The sequence below is a fragment of the Pollicipes pollicipes genome, unplaced genomic scaffold, assembly GCF_011947565.3.
Source record: "Pollicipes pollicipes isolate AB1234 unplaced genomic scaffold, Ppol_2.1 Scaffold_3447;HRSCAF=4054_pilon_pilon_pilon, whole genome shotgun sequence".
NCBI lineage: Eukaryota > Metazoa > Arthropoda > Thecostraca > Pollicipedomorpha > Pollicipedidae > Pollicipes > Pollicipes pollicipes.
This window is the reverse complement of record NW_023596297.1, coordinates 22,009,143-22,029,724: the sequence shown is the minus strand read 5'-3', so window position 1 is coordinate 22,029,724 and position 20,582 is coordinate 22,009,143. Positions and strand designations below refer to the sequence as shown.

The 20,582-nt window shown below is 54.5% G+C and overlaps 1 protein-coding gene across 1 annotated transcript in view; it reads right to left on the bottom strand.

Annotated features, from left to right (window-relative positions):
• Nucleotides 1–1,945: 1,945 nt before the first annotated feature.
• Nucleotides 1,946–20,582, bottom strand: part of LOC119092287 (A disintegrin and metalloproteinase with thrombospondin motifs 18) — a 20,168-nt gene continuing 1,531 nt past the window's right edge. Inside the window, exons 2-13 of the mRNA XM_037215257.1 lie at nucleotides 13,190–13,385; nucleotides 12,351–12,427; nucleotides 11,841–11,990; nucleotides 11,461–11,660; nucleotides 10,525–10,651; nucleotides 10,071–10,264; nucleotides 9,545–9,698; nucleotides 8,947–9,042; nucleotides 8,310–8,427; nucleotides 7,704–7,925; nucleotides 6,382–6,554; nucleotides 1,946–2,317 (exon numbers count right to left, since the gene is read on the bottom strand). Of these exons, the coding sequence (XP_037071152.1) occupies nucleotides 2,057–2,317; nucleotides 6,382–6,554; nucleotides 7,704–7,925; nucleotides 8,310–8,427; nucleotides 8,947–9,042; nucleotides 9,545–9,698; nucleotides 10,071–10,264; nucleotides 10,525–10,651; nucleotides 11,461–11,660; nucleotides 11,841–11,990; nucleotides 12,351–12,427; nucleotides 13,190–13,385 (1,968 nt within the window). The 3' untranslated portion in view covers nucleotides 1,946–2,056. The remainder of the gene's footprint in view (nucleotides 2,318–6,381; nucleotides 6,555–7,703; nucleotides 7,926–8,309; nucleotides 8,428–8,946; nucleotides 9,043–9,544; nucleotides 9,699–10,070; nucleotides 10,265–10,524; nucleotides 10,652–11,460; nucleotides 11,661–11,840; nucleotides 11,991–12,350; nucleotides 12,428–13,189; nucleotides 13,386–20,582) is intronic.

The window sequence follows — 20,582 nt, the reverse complement described above, 5'->3', positions numbered from 1 at the left end:
GCCGGCCGGCCGACGCCCCCCGGCCGGCCCCAGCCATCTCCGGCAGGTACCCAGCGAGAGACCGACGCCGCCGCGCACTCGATACGGGGGTAAGGAGGGGGGGGGGGGGGGGGGCAGCCGGCGGCGGTGGCGTGGGCGGGTGTCCGTCGGCACCACCTCACCCCCGCCGCCGCCTGGGCACGCGACGCCACGCGCAGGCGTGGAGTCCAGTTAAGCCCCTGCTGGCGTCACGTGCGGCGAAGTCGGACCACGGCACCAGGGGACCGGTGCGGGCACCATGCAGACGTCATCACCAGGCACTGTAGCTGTATGGCCTCACCCCGGCAGCCGGTCCACTCTGCGAACCTGCGAGCACAGGGTCTCGCGACAACACTGCACAGCACTGGAGCAGTCACTTGTACACACCATGGGGTGGACCGATGTGGCGGTAATGCGCTGCGGTGCCGATGTTAGCATGACGAAGCTCTTTAACCGGCTTGCCCACCGTAAGCAGGTTGCGTGCGTAGAAAGGTATTGCACTAGTGTAAATTGCGAAGACATCTCACACTGATAACTAGTGGCTTACAGCCGAACCATTGTGTTGTAGCGCAGCTGTTACCCCGGACTCTTTAATGGCGACTTCATCCGTCGTTTATCCAGCATGGCCCCGGCACCGACTGCCATGATTCCATCGGTTGTTTGTGCAGCATGGCCCCGGCACCGACTGCCATGATTCCATCGGTTGTTTGTGCAGCATGGCCCCGGCACTGACTGCCATGATTCCATCGGTTATTTGTGCAACATGGTCTCGGCACTGACTGCCATGATTCCATCGGTTATTTGTGCAGCATGGCTCCGGCACTGACCGCCAGGATTCCATCGGTTATTTGTGCAGCATGGCCCCGGCACTGACCGTCAGGATTCCACCGGTTATTTGTGCAGCATGGCCCCGGCACTGACCGCCAGGATTCTATCGGTTATTTGTGCAGCACGGCCCCGGCACCGACTGCCATGATTCCATCGATTGTTTGTGCAGCATGGCCTCGGCACTGACCGCCATGTTTCCGTCGGTTGTTTGTGTAGTATGGCTCCAGTACTGGCCATCGAGACTTCATTGGTAATTTGTGCAGTATGGCTCTGGCAGTGGCTTTCGGGACGTAATCGTTTGCTTGTGCAGCATGTCCTGGGCATTGGTCGCCGCGCATCAACATCACGCGCAGCACAAAGTGGGAAATCCTGGCGTAAAAGCCCCGGAGTTGGTGCCGCATGACGTCATTTCCACCAGCCTGTCTCAATCTCTACCAAACGAGGATAGCAGCGAATCTGGAGATTCACATGCTCGAACGGTGTGATGGTATGTTCCGATGCCTGCTCGCGCCGTTTATGTCCGAGGTTGGTACAACTCAACGTTTCATGTGATATCAGCTGATCGGGACATACACGTGCTTCGTTTTCTCCGTTTATTAACCCCACTCCAACCCAGCAAAAACTTATAAAAGTATAAAACTATCAAAGGCCAAGACACGCGTCCACCAGAGCAATGATCATCGGGCCTTCGCGAGTGGCAGCGTGATAGCACCGACACGCCAACAACAATCGCCACGACCTAAATGCGTATGCGCCCAATGCTTCGATCAATGGCAATCTAGCACCAACAGCGCCGAACTAACGGAGTCAATAAATAGATGCGATGCCAATGCCACAAGCGATGTCCCTCAAAATAGGTCCGGGTGAGTGCAGCTGCAGTGCGACACAGTTCGTGTCCACTTCTTTATCCTGAGGTATAGACGACATGACGATATTTAAACTGGACGTTCGGTTCAAGGTCGACTGCAGCCTGTCCCAAGCCCACACCCGCACATCCCGCAACCGGCGCCGCACACCCAGGAGATCAGACGCGGCGGCTGGCGGCTGCGCGCCGCGCCACCACCAAGCCCCGCACACCGGCACTCAGAACACAACGCTGTCGAGTCTCCAGCGCCAGGCACCGGGCCATAGCCCGCCGGACACCAGGCTCCAGGCGTCGGACGCCTCGCGACGCCACGCGCCAGCGGCGGCGTCACCAGATGACGGCGCGTCACTGCTGCTTGGCCATCAGCTCCTTGATGTCGTCGATGGTCATGACGTCCTGCTCTCCGAACGCCTCCTGCGAGTCGGCCGGCGCGAACTCTGGCGGCTGGTCGGGCTGCAGCGGGCGCAGCTGGCTGTCTAGCTGGTGCATCACCGACAGGGCCTCGGGCAGCTGCGCCGGCCGAGACAGCGCGTTCTGTAGCACGTTCAGGGGCGGCGGCGCGGCGGCCTCCTCGTCGCCGGCCTCGTCCTGGCTCACCGCACCGATCTGTGATGGGGTCACAGGTCACAGGACGTTTTGATTCACTGCTGTGATCTGCGTCAGGATAGTTTGTGATATATATAATAATAAACGGAATGTCCTGCAGCTCACTGATGTGATCGGCATCAGACTAGAGTCAATTACACGGCGTCGTAGCTCAGCGCGCCTTTCTCGGGATGGCCGTGTTGGTTACGTCACGTTTAGAGAGCACACTGCTGCTGGCATCGCGCTTACAGAGCACACCGCTGCTGGCATCGCGCTTACAGAGCACACTGCTGCTGGCATCGCGCTTACAGAGCACACTGCTGCTGGCATCGCGCTTACAGAGCACACTACTGCTGGCATGAGAGAAGAAAAACACGGACGTCTTCAAAGAACTTATCAGGGTTAATGAGGCCGCTGCATTTCGTTTGTTCGCAAGCGTTAGCAGTTTAATGCAACGTGCGACTGCATGCAAGCTGCGGCTTGCGCACACGGATCGGGAAACTGGGTGCTGGGGAAAGGCTCCGCTTCTTTTCAGTCTTGTATAGATCCGAGCCACAATACCCTGCGGTGCAGTGGCGGTGCTACCGGGGAGCGGGGAGGACGGAGAGAAGAGACGCGTCCCCTATCGTCGGATAGGTGGGGAAAGTCTGCTCTCCTCCAACCCCATCCTACCCCATCCTCAAAGCCTTCGTGCAGAACGCAGGTCAACGCAGCAGCAGTGCGTCACGTACATCACCTTGCCTGTATCGAATGGATTCAGCTCAAGCCACAGTCACTCTTGCCAGTAAGAAGTATGCAAACTCTGTGATCATCAAGCCGCATGTCGTTTGGAGGTTTTCATCGCCACCATAATAAATGGTAGTGTTTCCTCTGTTGTTATGTTTCGATAAGCAAACTAGAATCTTGGACTCGGGTGTCCAAGCCACATCGCAGCTGTGAGGTAAATGTGCACAAAATATCACCATGCGCAGCTTTAGTCACCGTATAAGCACACCTTTATACACGAGTATATTATATGGCCAATCGGTCCAAATGATATCTGCACCGTGTAACGAAGGCAAGTAACGAGAAACAAGTAACGGAACTTGTTTTCCGCCAAAATTGGGCAACGGATATTTGTCTACGTGGCAGAAAAAGAGGATGATAGCTGTTTGGATTATTTCTTGCCGGATAACGCACACAGGGCCAATACTAAATTTTCAGAAAGCTGTAGGCCCATTCACGGGCCCATTTGGGCTATCGCATTTGGGCTAATGGGCCCTGGCCCATTCCCGGTTTCGCGTCTCCATGCCCTACGGTGGTAGGGCATGGGGACGGTGCCTTGTGTGCCTTGCGCTACGGTGCAGCGCAAGGCACATCAGGAATTGCCCAGCAATGATCATTTATGAGAACGCAAGTTATTCAACGCATGATTTATCACCCACTTTCGTTCAAGACGTGGTGTCATGGTTTTACGACCTCGTCGCGCCACACCCACCCCCTTTATCAAAACCTGCGGCTCCGACCCTGCTACGGCGTGTCTTCAACTAACATCTACGAGGAGACGGAATGATACAGGTTTCCCGAAGCAGACCCAAGGCAGCGCCGAGTATTTTCCTGTTGGGACCGTGACACAGACAACTCTCCGCCAAAGTAATGCTGCGTTTCAACAGCATAGCACCATCACTAACCGTCTCCCAGCCGCGCACGCCCAGCTCGTCTCCCACACTGCACGCTCAGCCCGCCGGCTCTCATCGCGTTCCAGCAAGTTCAGCGTGACTGGCCAGGGCCATAGAAGCAGCTGGACCGGCACGGTCGCGGCCTGCAGTATTTTCCCGGGGCAGCCGTCCATCAAGCTGCAGCCTGGGTCGTTAACTTGCTCGTGGGCTCATTTCCTCATGGGACATATGCAGACGGCTGGGCGGCGGTACGACAGAACGTGCCCCCGGTAATGTGCTCACCTCACGCTGCGCTGTCTCTGTGCGCCCTCTTCACACGGGGGTCAGGGGTGAGCCAGGAGTGACCCAGAGGCGCAAATTCAAGGTGCTGACCTCGACAGCGGTCAGAGATTAGCTGGCCAGGCGTGCTCTGCAGTACCGAGCAGTTATCAAAATGTCTTCCGGTCTAGAAGTCTAGCCAGACGTGTCGTGCAGTACCGAGTAGCTACCAAACTGTCTTCCGGTCTAGAAGTCTAGCCAGACGTGTCGTGCAATACCGAGCAGCTACCAAACTGTCTTCCGGTCTAGAAGTCTAGCCAGACGTGTCCTACAGTACCGAGCAGCTACCAAAATGTCTTCCGGTCTAGAAGTCTAGCCAAACGTGTCCTACAGTACCGAGCAGCTACCAAAATGCGTTCCGGCCTAGAAGTCTATCCAGACGTATACTGAAGTACGGAGCAGCTGCCGAAATGTCTTCCGGTCTAGAAGTCTATCCAGACGTATACTGAAGAAAGGAGTGGCTGCCGAAATGTCTTCCGGTCTAGAATTCGAAACGTCCAAGTGTCTTACTCAAAATGTCATGCCGAATAAGAAACGAGCACGACACCAAAGAGTTTTCTGTAGGAAGCATGTCATTCAAACCGTCACCCGCCTTGTTGCGTACGGATGTTTTGCTAATGCTGCTTGTTTGTACAATTTTGAGTACAGCTGATATCAGAAGGAAAGGTCTATTGGGAGGTACTGGTTCAACGACGTTACGAAGCAAACAATGGCAAGTTTGATAAAACTTCACTCACTCAGTTATGGATTTACTGAACGGAATCGCATAAATACAACAAATGCTCGCTTCCTGATGTCGTTTACCAATACCTTCCAGTAATTTAAAGGCCGATCATCGTCAGAATAAGAGCTCCCAGCTTAAGAACAGCTTTTTAGTCTATGACATGGAGTTTTGTCAACTTAGCCGTGTTCACTTTACAAGGTATGATGGCTTTCTTTCGCGGATTTTCGATAATATATGAATGCATATTTAACAGCCATTTGATCTACAACGAGCAGACTTTATTGGTCTGATTGGTCCGGTCAGGTTTTTCGTGTAGCCGTTTCCATAGCACGGGAACCTTATAACTCAATTGCTGACCTTTTGCAGCCCATTGCTGGGAATCGCTTTGAAGCCGTCTTCGCGTTTGACTCAGCTTCTTGTGGTACATCCTGCCAGTGCCCCCGAATGTAGACTCACAGTGAGCAAATGCCAATGTAAACGTCAATCTCAAAAATCGCTCAGGCAGTAAAAAAGGTCATTGCTGACTGATAACACGGACCCAGCACGACAGCGTACGGCAGCGGCCCTTCTGTGTCGATATGAACTGTAACTCCAGCCGTCTGAGCCGAGCCGATGCAAGACGCGAGCAAAAGCTGCGCACGCAGTCTCCTGTTGACCGAGGATGTGGCCTCTGCACTAGGCTGGTATCCCTCAAAGGGGATACTGTAACTACCGCTACAAGAGGACCACGAGGTCCGGCTTGGACTCAGCGCGGGACCATGCGGGTGGAATGTGGGTGGACTCATGCTCGGCACGTGTACTGGCAAGCGGAAGCAGCTGCTCACTCCGATACCGACACGGAGCAGCGCCACCTGCATTCCGTGTCCGTGTGTGTTGCGCCACCACAGCGCGGTATCGGCGCAGTCGGGCATTCAAAGCTTGTGGGGTTAGCCGGCACGATAAAAGCGTTAACGGCAGAGCCTATGGCAGTTTGGCCGACGCCGACTGCGGCAGCGTGCCATCTCGTCCGCTTCCGTGCAGACCTCAAGCAGCGTCTCCACGTTACACCCGCGCGCACTGGCCGGAGGAGCTTACGTGGTGTCACTGGCTTCGAGTGTGGAGACGGCGCCCCTGGCGGCGGCGGCGCGCGGCGGCCACCTGGTGGGACGTGGCGGAAACCTCGTCAAGGGTGCCGGGCGCTGCTGCTGCCACCTGTCGGGCCGCCGGCTCGGCCAGCCCTGCCACGGTCGGAAGGTGGCCGGCGGGCGCGTCCACGGCCGGAGGGTGGCCGGTGGGCGCGGCCACACTGGCTGGCGTGGTGTGGTATTCCACCAGGGGATGGGGAGGGTGGCGGGAGGACGGGTGGTGGCAGCGGGCGGCCGCCAGCCGGCCGGCGCCGGCGGTACCTTGGGGCGGCACTCGTGCAGCTGGCAGTAGTAGTCGCTCAGGCCGTCGTTGTGACACCAGGTGCCGTCGGGGAAGTACGTGTCGACGCCCATGTCGTTCAGGTCCTGCCGCGGCGTGTACCACGTGCCGCTGTTCAGCTTGCAGTATATGGAGCACGCGCTCCACGGCTTGCCTGAAGAAAGGTCATTCGGTGAGCTGACTTCGAGGATAACCGTAAGCATACCTAGCAGCCCGGTGAAGCTTTGAGCTAAAGATGTGCTCCTGAAATTTCATGCGAGATCATCTGCCCTTTTTCCTCATTTTAGCTGTACCCTGCATCCTCGCGACGCCCCGTTGATCCGGGGCAAGCCACATGCATCAGCTATGAGAAGCTTAGGAGCACCCTGGTGAGCGGGCGCCGTCCGAGCGCTGAGCGCATACCCCGCACAGTGGTCCTCGTGCGGGCTAAGGCTCGGCGGATGGACCACCAGGTGCATGCCGTTAGTCTGCCCCACCGTTATCCACTCCCCAGCATCCCATAGCCCTGAAATGGTCATCACTGGCAGGAAGGGATATAATCCAAACCGAGTCAAATCATGCGACAAATAATTCCCAGTGGTGGGCTATCGCCTTACTTGTGACCCGTAAAATCATGCATTGGCTCAGATTTTCAAACTTAGGACTCTCTCGTGTTCTTAAGTATTCACCGCATTTCATATAAGTTGAACTGAGCCAAGGCACGGTCATTTGAGCGTAAAAGTTTCCAGACATTCAGCAGCAGTAACCATATCGGACGACCATGAAAGACATGTTGGAGAATGTTTCCTCAAGAGCATTGACAGCTAGTAGTCACTTGTGTCAGCACATCATCGAACAATTCTTGTGGGGCGGGGAGAGCCGTATCCAGGAATTAACAACCGGGTACACAATTCAAGGCCGCCGGAGAGCGAGTTGAATAGCGCTATGTGAGAAACAGCGTAAAATGTCGCTCATTATCTTGATCTTTTCATTTGTACGTCTTCAACTTCATTTTTTATTGTCAGTATTGGTTTCCTCACGTATTGGTCCGTGTAGTGAAGGTGATGAAGGGGACCATGCAAACATGACATCGAATATCATCGTACAATTACGTGCTGATGGAAACCAGGACACTCCCGGCAGGAGCGCTTTTATTCGTCTCCACCCATCCCAACTACGTGCCGATGGCAACCAGGACACTCCCGGCAGAAGCACTTTTATTCGTTTCCACCCATCCCAATTTCATTGCAGCTCATGCCCTGATGTTATGTGGGGTAAAGGCGTGTGTGTATGTGTGATATCGTCGCCTTGTCAGCTTACTCACTCTCAGTGTAAGGCACCTGTATGCCCACTCCACTGGACCGGATGTCATCCACCAGCTGACTGAACTCGCGACACTTCTGTGAGGCAAACTCTTTAGCCGTCAATCGGTAGTTGCAGAGGGTGTCGTCTTCGCAGAACTCCACGTGACTTGCGGCCCCGAGGCAGCGGTCCTCCGTGTTGAGCGGCTTCGGGCTGTCGCAGCGCCTCCGAGCTATGGAAACGCCTGGTGGTGGAGGCAGAGGAGAACAGTGTGTAGGTGGCAGCACTGATGACGGTGGAAAACGGCGGCGAGTGACGACGAGAACGCTAATGTATGGGATTAATGCGATGTAGAAAGGATGGTTAAGATACACAAAGAAAAAAAGCACGTGAAATAAAATCGCAGGATGAGAATGATTCATATCTTTATATCGTAAGTTTGCTCTCAGTGGTTTATCTATTTTCACTGGTGTGTCCATTTTTACTGGCTTTACAGGCAAACCACATGCACCACACCTTCTTCTGTTTTAAATGTTGCTCAAGCGGGAAAAGATCCGGAAATAAACTGGCCACGGGGATGCCAGCATCATCCGCTATGATCAGGAAGGCACCACACCAGCGTTCTCACCCAGAGCCTTGTCTACGCAGCCGGAGGCGCAGGCGGACACGTTCCACTCTCCCCACCCGCCCTGGATGACGGGCGGCGCCGGGTTGGACCAGGGCCGGCAGCTGCCGCTGATGCACCACTGTGACACACCAAAGCGCGAGTGTGATCGGACTGAGGTGCACCGGCTCCCACTGGTTCATACCGGCTCATGACGGCTCACATCGGCTCACACCGACTGATACCGGCTCATACCGGCTCATACCGGCTCATACCGGTTCATACCGGCTCACACCGGCTCATATTGGCCGGGCTGGATCAGGGCCGGCAGCTGCCGCTGATGCACCACTGGTGACACATTGAGGCACGAACGAGACCGTGCAGAGGTGCGCCGGCTCACCCCGGCTCGTACCGGCTCATATCGGCTCATACCCGGGTCACATCGGCTCACACCGGCTGAACGGCGGGTTAGCTAGCGGGCCTGCCCACCAGGGCAAAGCACGAAACACGCAGGAGAGCAAAGCACATCTTCGCCCGTTTTCAGTCAACAGCGCGCCCTGGCGGCTGGACCCCTCCGATGACGATTGCATGAGACCCTACACCAACAGTGTGATCAATAGAGCTCTCAATACCGGCGCCGCCGGCAGATGGAGCACGTTACCCGTTTGTTGCCGCAGAATGTCCCCTCTAGCGCCGGGCCAGCGTAGTAGTAGCCGATGCGGTTGGGCGACTTGCACTTGATCCGTTCGCAGCTCTCCTGAGGGGCGGAGAGCCGGTGACAGCGACTGTTGCGATGCGTCGCTCCGAGTGCGGCGATAACGCCAAGTGGCACATTGCCGCAGCTGCGGCGATTGAAAACTGAGCGCTGCGAAGTTAGTGTTCCTACGAACCCCGTCGCAGCACACGTAGCTGGCAACGCGTTCCATCGGCGGCTATCACTGCTATTATCACGGCTATCACGACTATCACTGCCACCATTAAGACATATTGTACGCGTTTAACAACAAGCGTGTCACCACCCAGAGAACGGAGCAACGTTACAAATGCATTCGATGCAAGAGGCTGGTCAAGAGCATTCGATCATCGATACTTGTCGACATCAGGCTCCACCGACGGATAACCGCGGCTCCTAACTCCGATGGTCATGGAAGCAGCCTAAAAGGGATGCAGTCACTGTGGAATGCAATGTCAAAGGCACTCTCGTCAGAACCCCAAGCACGCATGTGGCGGGCTCTCGCAGGGCCTGCTTGTTCTCCCACCGGTAGATTTCTGACGCTGAAGAGCTCGGCATCCTTGTCCTTCAGCAGCAGCTGGCACTGGTCGTAGGCGTCAAACACCTGCCCCGGCCTCTCGTGGAAGATCCTGTGGTTCTGGACGGCTCGCTTCGACGGCAGATCGTCCAGGCAGTTGGGGCTGTCGACCACAAGGCGTTTTGTGCACTTCTCATGCATTTTGATTGATCAACTAGATTGCGTCGGTCTCAAAGGCCCATGTTCTGTACCGCACAGGTATGATGCCATGACTGTTTTATGAGAAATATGTAATGTGTTTTACATAGTAAATGAAATGTCATCAGTTCTTTGTAACCAGCTCGATGCATTGATTGTCACCTGATTCTAACAAATTGTTGAGCTTTTGCTTTTTCCTTCAGAAACTTTCAAGCATCGTTTTTCTTGTTTTGATTGTTATCTAGCTTGCATCAAGCAATTCCAACTGTCGTACCATGGCTGATTGATAAATGTTACACTGGGCCCAACGAGGTGGTGGGACGTCTCCCTCACTCACGGCATATCCGCCAGCACCTGTCGACTGCAGGAGGACCAGGTGGTCTCGCCCTTCGTGCCACGGCTCGGTGACATGATGAAGCCGTTCTTGGGGCAGGCATTCCCCTGCGAGTCGTGGAACATACCCAGGTTGTGGCCGATCTCGTGGGCCATGATGTAGGCGGCGGTGAAGCCGGCTGACGGGTACGGCTTGCCCTGGCGAAGTGACAGGCGTAAGTTGTGGCAGGCTGCTGCTGCCGAAGCACGCGTTCGGCAGGTGCCGGCTGGCGCCAGGCTTAAAGGAGACAAGCGCGACAAACGATGAGGTCTTTCCTTGTTCTTCGTTACGCGACATCAGAAACGCGTATCATATTGACTCGCGTTACATGAGTTTGGCGTTGAGCGCGTGCCAATTTTCTCCGAGGCTAGAGAGCGGCGCTCGCAGAGTACGCAGCTCATTATCGCCGACGGTTCACCTGCTCGTTGGTGGTGCCAAGCTCGCCAATGACGCAGGAGTACTCGTCGAGGCAGACGCCCGATATGACGGCCAGGCCCATGGTCACTGGAGACCTGCGGCCCTTCTGCACGGCGAAGAAGTTCAGTCTGAAACACACCGTGCGCATGAGCGGCGGTGGAGCCAGCTGGCAAGGATGAGACGTGAGACCGAGACGGCAGGCGAAGACGTGAAACTGGAGCGTGAGACGCCCGTGAGACTGAAGCGTTATACGGCCGTGAGGCTGAGACGTGATAATGACACGTCAGACAGGGACGGCACGTTCAGGCGTGGGACTGAGGCGTGAGGCCGGGCATGATGAGGCCTCTCTGATGTTGATAGTGCGGCTTCAGCATGATGCATGAGGCTGAGATGCGGGACTGGGCATGCAGTTTGTGCTTGAGACTGATAAACGAGATCGAGCTGGAAGACGAAAGTCTTACATCTCAGTCTTCCCGCTCTGTGTCACGTCCAAGACATGAGAAGGGCTGTGGGGCTACTACGTGGAGCCAATTCGTGAAACTGAGACGGTAGATACGTGGGACGACTGATGTGAACAGACACACGGGACTGAAAATGACGCACAAGCCGCCTGGCGCAAACCATAATTTGGCAGCGATCCTCGGATTGAAACGACAAGCGCGTGATTTGGAATGAGACAAGAACCCGAAACTGAGACGTAAGACTGCGATACCTGGCTCGGACTTTGCACCGGTTTGGTGACAACACGGGAACAAGTCGGACGCCGCCGCAGAACCCGCCTGGGGACAGCCTGCTACAGCACACAGTAGGTCGCTGGGCAAGCGTTGGGCGCACACATTGCCGTGACTCCCGTTTGGATAGCGTTCGTGGCTTTCTCGAAAGACTTCCGGTAGACGCTTTGTTACGGAGAATTTCATTGGACCAGCGGCGTACTCACCCGGATAGGTAGAGGCCCATGTCCCACTGATTATCCTTGGCTTTCCCGTTCATCAGAGTATTGTATTTGCAGAACGAGGTGAGCAGCTCGCCCCGCTCCCCTCCGTAGTGACGCATCTGCTGGGTCTCCATGATTTCCAGGTAGTTGATGGTGATGTCCACCTTGACGCCCAGGCTCGGCAGGTAGTACAGCGCCTGGATCTGCAACACCGGACGGCACAACGACGATCACAACGGAACACACGCACCGGGAGCACCGCCACACGCAGGACCTGTGACATGAAGTGGGCACAGATCGCCGAAACGTGACAATCCGTCGATTTATCTCGTAGAGCGAGTGACCACTCAAATAGCAAACCGAGCGATAACACCAGCACTCGCCTGGTTGATGAAGCCCAGGATGAAGTCGACGAACGCGCTCAGGTCGTTGTCGAAGAAGGGAAGGAATGTTTCCCGGGCCGGCTTGTCCACGTAGAGGCCCAGCTCTAGCGTTCGCTTATTGCCCCGCTTGTAGCGGTCGAACGGCGGTGGCTGGAGAACCGGGGCCCGTGTTAAGGTCACTGCCGCATGGAAATGTGTACAGGCCTGCGACGTTTTCGTGCACATGTTTTGGGGTGTACCTCACGGCTAGATTATCCATGACAATGTTGACGTTGGATACTGAGCGATTGCGCTCGATGTTGCATTGATGTACCTATTCCTTTCAGTCAATACACTGTGGATAGCACAGCGGCCTGCAGCAGCGGCTCGTGATAAGCGATTCAGAGGTGACCGGCACCAGACGCTCGCCTTCGATGCCTGATTATTGCTCTCTCTAGTTAAGCACACCGGCAAAGTCATTTTTGCGGTATCTGAGCTTCAATAAACCGGACAGAGAGCATTCGTTCTTACCCCCTTAAACTCCAGCTCGTCTTCCCCGGTATTTACGATGTTCTTGTTTATGTCAGGCGCATTCGGATTGATAAAACCTGCAACCGGAACCGGTATTTGAAGTCAAGTAGAAACATCTGACCACCGCGCAACACATGTCCCCTAGTCACGACCGTCTAACATTTCGATATTTTGAAGAATCCACACAAGACCACCGGCTAATAGATCGTCGTTTTCCGTCGCTGCTGCAGCTCCTGCTTCTGTATGGCTTGCGATGGTCTGCAACCCTCAGCGGGCCCGTTACCCCGCGCGCCCCGCCTGGGCGTGCCCACGGCTTGGGCGATCACTGCCACCTGCATGTGTTAAACCCGCAGATAATGGCCAGGCGAGACCGGGTGAGACGCCCGGTATGCTGCCACAGGCCTCCATTGAGGTCCACGGCGCGAGGCGGGTGGGACCGTCGAGCTGAACGCTGTTCAGATGAAGCGGCAGGCTCAGACTGGGCAGCTCTGATAGACACGGACACTACCAGCGCCGTGGGAGTATACACGAACACTACCAGCGCCGTGGGAGTATACACTAAAACTACCAGCGCCGTGGAAGTATACACTAACATTACCAGCGCCGCAGGAGTATACACCAACACTACCAGCACCGTGGGAGTATACACCAACATTACCAGCGCCGTGGGAGTATACACCAACGCCACCAGCGCCGTGGGAGTATACACCAACACTACCAGCGCCGTGGGAATATGCACCAACACAACAAGCACCGCGGGAGTATACGCCAACGCTACCAACGCCGTGGAAGTATGCAAATGAACTGAACGCAGGCGTTAGGTCATTCCTGATGCTTACTGGGGTACACAAAGTCGTCGCTGATATCAAAGCCGTTGATGAAGGAGAAGACGTCCTCGAGCATGACGCGGCGGGCCAAGTGCGGGTGCCCGTCCTCGGAAGCGGAGCGCTTCCGGCGGGCCCGCACCAGCCGACTGAGCCGCCGGCTGAGCGGCGCGATGTCCAGCAGGGTCTGGCCGTCCGACACGAACCCGCGCTGTAACCCCGGGTCACAGCAGGTCATCAGAGGTCACACTCGGTCGTCAGGGATCACGCTCGGTTATCAGGGGCCATCCTAGATCATTAGGGGTCATGTTTGGCCATCAGGGACTACGCTCGGTCATCATGGGTCACGCCAGGTCATCAGAGGTCACGGTCGGTCCTCACGGATCCCACTCAGCCATCAGGGTCATGCTCGGTCATCAGGCATCACGCTTGATCATCAGGGGTCACGCCCGGACACGCAAATGTTACGCCAGGGTCAAGCTGGGGTCATTTCTGGATGGGTCTGAAGTCCCACTTGGATTAGAGAAATCACGGGTTTTACATCCGGATCAGGGAAGGCCCAATGCCAGAACAGACGGACCGCGCATGCGGATAAGCTTGTGACAATGGCCCAGCATACAGCATGAGGTGCGCCCGTCTCCCTCGGACGTCGCCTCCCCTCTGACCGTGCAGGTAAAACATCGGACCTCGGCCTGATCTGGCCACGGAGAGCAGTCCTGCGTCACACCACACTAGCGAGGCAATTTCCGGATGGGTCTGAAGCCCCACTTGGATTAGAGAAATCACTGGTTTTACATCCGGATCAGGGAAGGCCCAATGCCAGAACGGACGGACCCGATATGGGGATAAGCTTGTGACAATGGCTCAGCATACAACATGAGGTGCGCCGGTCCCTCTCGGACGTCGCATCCGCTCTGACCGTGCAGGTAAAACATCGGGCCTCGGCCTGATCTGGCCACGGAGAGCAGCCCTGCGTCACACCACACTGGCGAGGCAGTGCACAGCGCCTGGTGGGGCGGAGGCGGGGCCAGTCATTTGTGCTCTTTAGCAAACTGAAGCAGTAAATGCTCCTGTACTTTGTACTGTGCATGTACGAAGTCACATGCATGTGGCCTCACCGTACCTCCGAGTGCTGATCTCTCCTGGCATTCGACTCTCGGTAGAAGGAACTTCGATCTAATCTGATACAGAGCTGCAGCTGAATAAGCTTACGAATGATGTGCTTGCATAGTCACTTGACGGTTGCACAGACTTGCCTTAGCAGCACCGTCTGGGTCCGGGCCTTGATGACCCATGTGAGCCTGCTTCTACAGACCGTAGCAAAGCTCGCTGCACGCGCGCTCAAACTCAGGCGGTGTTAGATACGATACGGCACGTGATAAGAATCAGGTCCCTGCTCGGTGTGTTTCCGGCGGCGCGTGTTCGCATACAGAGTGACCTGCGCCGGGAGCAGCGTCCCCTGCCGCCAGGGGCCTCCGTGCCGTGCAGCCGAGCTCGGGTGACAAATGACTCACGCCGTCCGACGCTAACTAGCGCCAGATGAGGCCGCCTTCTACAGAGATGTGATGTATGATTGTTCTGAGCGGCCGGACGGCGACACGTTTCAGGTTGCGGTACCTGACGGAGCCGGCTGGTCGACGGGGTCACCCGGGTCACTGACCTCTGCGGGACGGGCTCCCCAGCAGACATCCAAACGGTGATCCCCGTACGCTTCGCAATCAGATCTTATCCACAAATCCGTGCGCTCAACATTTGATAAATACGGATTGTAAGCCGTGGATCGCGTAGATATCATGCACTAGGTCCTCCATACGTAATGCCCTACAGCGGAAATGTCCCAGCGAGTGGACAGTTGTGGGATCCAAAACATTGCTCGAGTATGCGTGATGTGCGTGCAACTCGTCTTGTCAGAAATGCTGGCGCAAAGCCTCCTGCTGAGACTTCGCTATAAAATAGACATAATGGATGGTCATGGAATGCTTTGTCGGTTATCGGAACCATAGTTGAATGTCTCAGAAAACCGGCACGTCTTTTGCAAGCAAAATATTGCGTAGTGAAAGAGTTAGATGCATACTTTTGCGACAGTTGATGCACACGCTTGAGCAAGCATTGAGCATACCAATGGTCTGTCATATATGAGTTCCTTCGAAGTCCATATACCCATCAAATGCTAATACCATAGAAATCCTCCTGCAGGTTTGAAGAAAACGAAGCATAATACAAATGCTACAGATCTAAGAACCCATACAACTACAAAGAACAAAAATGGGTCGATAACGACTTGGTGCATTGTTACACCACTAAATGGTGTTAAACCAGATTTGGCGGCTCAAGTGTATGATCCGCCTTGAAAGGGAGCATGCCACGTTTTTGCACTTTTCACTTATCGTTTGATCACAAACGTACCACTTGATCAGTAGTGCCAGCTTTCTCGAAATCCCTCGGAATAGCTCGGAGTTTCTATTTAACGTAGCCGCTCCTCCGGAAGTGATAAATGCTACGAAAGCTCGAAGCACTCTGTTTAGACAAAAAGATAAGCAAACATGAAGCTATTGTCTGACGAACTCAACGAAACGCTATACTATGGCTATGATTTCTCTCACCCTCCCCCGTCCCATTGCGTTTGGCCACAGTGGCTCTTTTCGAGACACACTGGCTTTTCGAATGGGAGTGCCACAGGGTCCAAAATGGCGCACTGGTTCAAACTTGAATCACTGTTCTTCCTGGTCACAGGCACTTGCCGCCCGCTGGACCAATCACAAACGTTCTTTTATTCACACCGGTAAAGGTGCAACGGCGGTTTTCATGACGACGGCAGTCGTGACTGCAGAGAAGAAGCGTTTTGGTGTTACAATGCTTTGACAGCGTAATTTGGATGCAAAAATAATTAAAATCGATATCCTTATTGTGCCTTGACGGCACTGCAGTGGCACTAGCTAGTGCTATTCGTAGACATAATTGGCCCTGAGGTTTCACTAGAGGTTTTTTATATGCTGCAATGGTGGGGCACTACTTTAACTTTGAATTTCGGACGTCGCCCGCCAATTGTCACTGTTGGCCCCGTTATGTTCGAACAGCCTCAACGGTTCTGGGGGCCGTTCCACTGCAAAGGCTAAGCCCCACCGTCTTACAATAGCGTCGACATCCATCTGGACCAACTACTGTCAGAGCCGGCACGGTGCCCGCCGTGGGCGTGGTGATGTGATTTACGGCAGCGGGCCGGACACAGAATCCGCCGTGACCATGTTGGTGAGGCCGCACCAGCTGTACGGGACCACTGGAGCTGACCGTACCGACTGTCCGGGACTGCAGGAGCAAACCGTACCAGCTGCCCGGGACTGCAGGAGCTGACCATATCAGCTGTTTGGGACTGCGGGAGCAAACCGTGCCAGCTGTCCGGGACTGCATGAGCTGACCGTATCAACTGTTTGGGACTGCAGGAGCAAACCGTACCAGCTGTCCGGGACTGCAGGAGCTGACCGCCGCTGTCAGGTCGGAGCCGGCGTGCAGGTAGTGGCAGTCTCCCGTACCGCGCACGTACTCTCGGGTGACATCTACCGACAGCCGCTCAAGTATTCGGCTTGTGTCGCTCAGTAGATGGCGGTTCCGCCGCAGGCGAAGGTTATACGGTCTGTGGGCAGATATATGTGTTTGAGCAATGATCACAAGTGCGATGAAAGAGACGAATGGCAGACGTAAAAGACCGTATACCAGGACGGGTGAACAAAAGAATGGACGAAACATGTCAAAGACGAATGGCAGCAGAACACTGTCTTAACCTACGGTATAAACGCAATCCAAAATGCCATACTAACGGGCTGCGTCAGTTTATGACGCATTCAACTCAAAGGGCCTCTTGCAGCAAATTCCCACATCGGTTGCCGCGGGTTATGACGAATGCTGGCCCGCGTTCTCCACAACCTCCAGAATGCCAGGGACGTCTCCCCGCAATCTCATAGACTCAGAATAGTCGAGCGCATGTCCAGGTTCTGGTGACGTGGGTGACATCACACAATCTCACACACATTACAATAACTTGGTACGGCTCTTCACGGACGTATTTAAGAGGGGCCGGTGGCAGTGGGAGTATGTTCCCCTCCCTTTTCATTCTTTCACAGATACATACATGCACGCAAACAAGTGTAAACGATTAGGACATCGAGTTAACACGTAAAAAAATCAGGAAGCCAAAACATACGCTACTATATGTCGCCTAGCAAGAGAATTCGTGCGCCGGTATTTCAGTGCAAGGCCTGTGTTTGTGGCCCGCCCCACCATCGCGAAATACTGCACACGCGGCAGCGACTCTACTAGGCGATTCGCCCCTGGCCGAGCGAGTCGGGCCGGGGCCTGGTTTTATGAAAGAAAACTAGTAATCTCGGCATTCTTGGTTGTCTTCGTATGGATTCAGAATTAAAACATCCTCGTCTAACGAGCACGTCATAATACTCAACGACTTAAAAATAGAAAGATCAAATACAGCATATTTGTTCCGGTTGGGATGCCTACACGACACATTCTAAAAGTCAGCGCATTTTGTATTTATGAAACTAGGCCCAGGTCATGCACGTGACGTCATGCTTGTCCCCCGCGCCGATCGGTGGGCCGACGATGCGGGACCTGCGGCCTGACCTGCCGGGCCGCAGCAGGCCGCGGCCGCTTATCGGTGGATGTACCATCGAGATGAAATTTTGCATCTCTTTGCAATATGAAACTTTCCACGACTATTTGTCCGTTGTTTGTTGTACTTAAAACTCCAAGCTAAACAATTTTAAACAGATCTTAGGCTGCATGCGTCTCTAGCGTCTTGAGAGACGTCAACAGTAAACGGTAACAGTAAGCGATTTCTGAACTGTTTTTCAAAGGGTTCTCTGTGCTTTGAGGTGAAAAGAGGCACGCGCATCACATCTCATAAATATAAACCTGAGGTCATCCTCGCAATCAGCGTGCCTGCGAGGTCATGCATTTACTATATCCCTTATACGGCATCGGTCATCTTTGTAACGGTAGACCAGTAACGCCTCGCGCTGCCTAGGTCACTGGTTTGAGCAATAGATGTCCGACAGGGCAAGTGCTAAAAGATCGTTCGATGGCTTTTTTAGGCGCACCGCATGCAGGTAAAATGAAACGAATTTCCCCTTTAAGGTGACGGGATATGTCAGCTGGTAACAAGTAGACAAGATATCATTGATTACTGCTAGATTTCCCCTTAAAGGTGGTGGGGTATGTCAGCTGGTAACAAGAGGACAAGGTAGCATCGATTGCTGCTAGAAGTATGCGCGTCACGCTTCTGAACCCGCGAGCCTGAACCTCGACCCTAAGTCCTGAACCTTAACGCTTGCAAGCCACCGAATTAAAACTCAGTGATGCTCATACCTATGCATTATTGAACGCAGATTTCCTAGATTCGTGTGCTGGTCTTGACACCGTCACTGGCAAGTCTAGCAACGTTCTGGCGCTAATACAAGTGTGCCTGTTAAACTTCCGGAATCGTTTTGATGATCTTTTTTCTTGTCTTCTAAAGTAGTCTGATGTTCACCGACAGATGGAGACGTATCTTCGACGAATATAGCGGTGCATCTGTCCATTACAGAACATTACCACTGGTTATCAGAATTCGTATTTGTTGGCACCGCCAATAAAGTTCCTAACTATTTAGCACACCAACAAAAAATAAGAAATAAACGGCATAACGCTTTGGACCATAGCACATGCAAAAGTTTGACATATTTGTCTGAGAAGCCCGCGTATGGGGCATACTCAGGTCACCTAAGTTCAACCGCGTCTCCGTCCCCAACAACCAAAAATATGTCACGCCGCCCGTGCCTCCAACGCATGACTGTCCAAGCTCGTACCGCGAGTGGGGCACACGGCGCCACGTCCGTGAACTCCAGGATGGCCGGGATGACGTCACCGGTGCCCCACTTCCAACCTCTCTCCTTTACCACATAGTTCTGACACGGTCATTGCTGGCCGACAGAGCCCTAACCAAACCGGCCCCGTGACACGGTGCTTCATGCCTGTCCCTTTGTTACGGGTGATTGATTGTGCGCCGAGCTGCTCTTGAGTTCATGCTCAGTATTGGACTGAGGCCCACTTAGAATTGATCGAGCGGTGGACATGACAGCGTTCCAAAGGAATTGGAAAGACCTGGCCTGCTTGCTCTTATTTCAGCATTATGGACTTAAGTAAGATCCGGAAGTAGATGTGCAGCAGCCGACATTATGCGTGACATTCATGGGGCCTCTGTTGTGGAGCCTCATTTATTCAGTTTTACGGTGGCGATTTCAAATGAGAAAGACCAAAGGCCCAAGGCCCTGATCAAGACCGCTCTGAGGATCACAACATAAGAAGCCCAGTGCAGTCCACGGGGGGGGGGGGAGGGGGTGAAGCATTCCGCGCCTGCACCGCCCGCCGCGCGCCATGGCCGGCTGGGGAAGTGCCTGCCACCGCGGCTACAGCTGCTGCCGCTCTCGGCACCTGTCGATGGGCCCGCCGGCGCCCACCCATCATTCTCCAGCGACGGCCGAGTCAACAGCGCCGGCCGGGCGTGGGCACAATGGCGCCTCTTGAGCGGCCCTGCCAGTCTGCAGTCTGCACGGTCCGGCCCCTCCACCGCCCGCCACTGGGTCAAGCCGGGCGGAGGGCGGCGGCACGGAGCCTGTCGGAAAGGCGACGCCACCGGCCGGCGGTGATCGATCAGACCGCGCGCGTGCCACTGGTGCCAGGGGCCACCGTGACACGGCTGCGCTGGGTCAGAGGCCTCTGTGACGCGGGAGGGGCCGCTGTGACACGGACTGGGTGGGCCAGCGGCCGCTGTGACACGGACTGGGTTGGTAACATGAGCTGGTTTGGGCAAACAATACCCAGATTTTAACGCCTGTGTGACCCGATGTCAAATTATTGCTGAACAATGCAAAGGTCTTCATGCGACAAATGCATTACACATTATCCGAATGGGATGTGGACAACTTGGATCCTGAAAGGTTCGGGAATCCAAGCTTTCATGACTGGTTCATGAATCTGACGGGGTGTAGATAATCTCGAAGATCATTTTTCAGAATGACCAAACATAGAAAGGCGAATTTCTATGAGTTTGTCGGGTTACTGGAATAGCGCGACAAAATTATCCGACATGGTGACCTATCTGGCAAAGGAAATTTTCGTTGAATGGCAGACTTTACAGCCGTTTTCTGATGGAATACATTACACGTTTCGCCCTACTGTAAATGTTTACATAATTGGCCCCGCCGGAGTGGCCATTTCCTAACATTGCACCCACGTAAATTTTCAAAAGTCGAGCCAGGCAAAAGAGCCAAAGCAAAATTATCCGAGGACTTGAACCAGCACAGCTGAGGTGGTCAAATAAATGTCATGCGAGCGTCTTGTAAAAAGATGCTTTGAATGC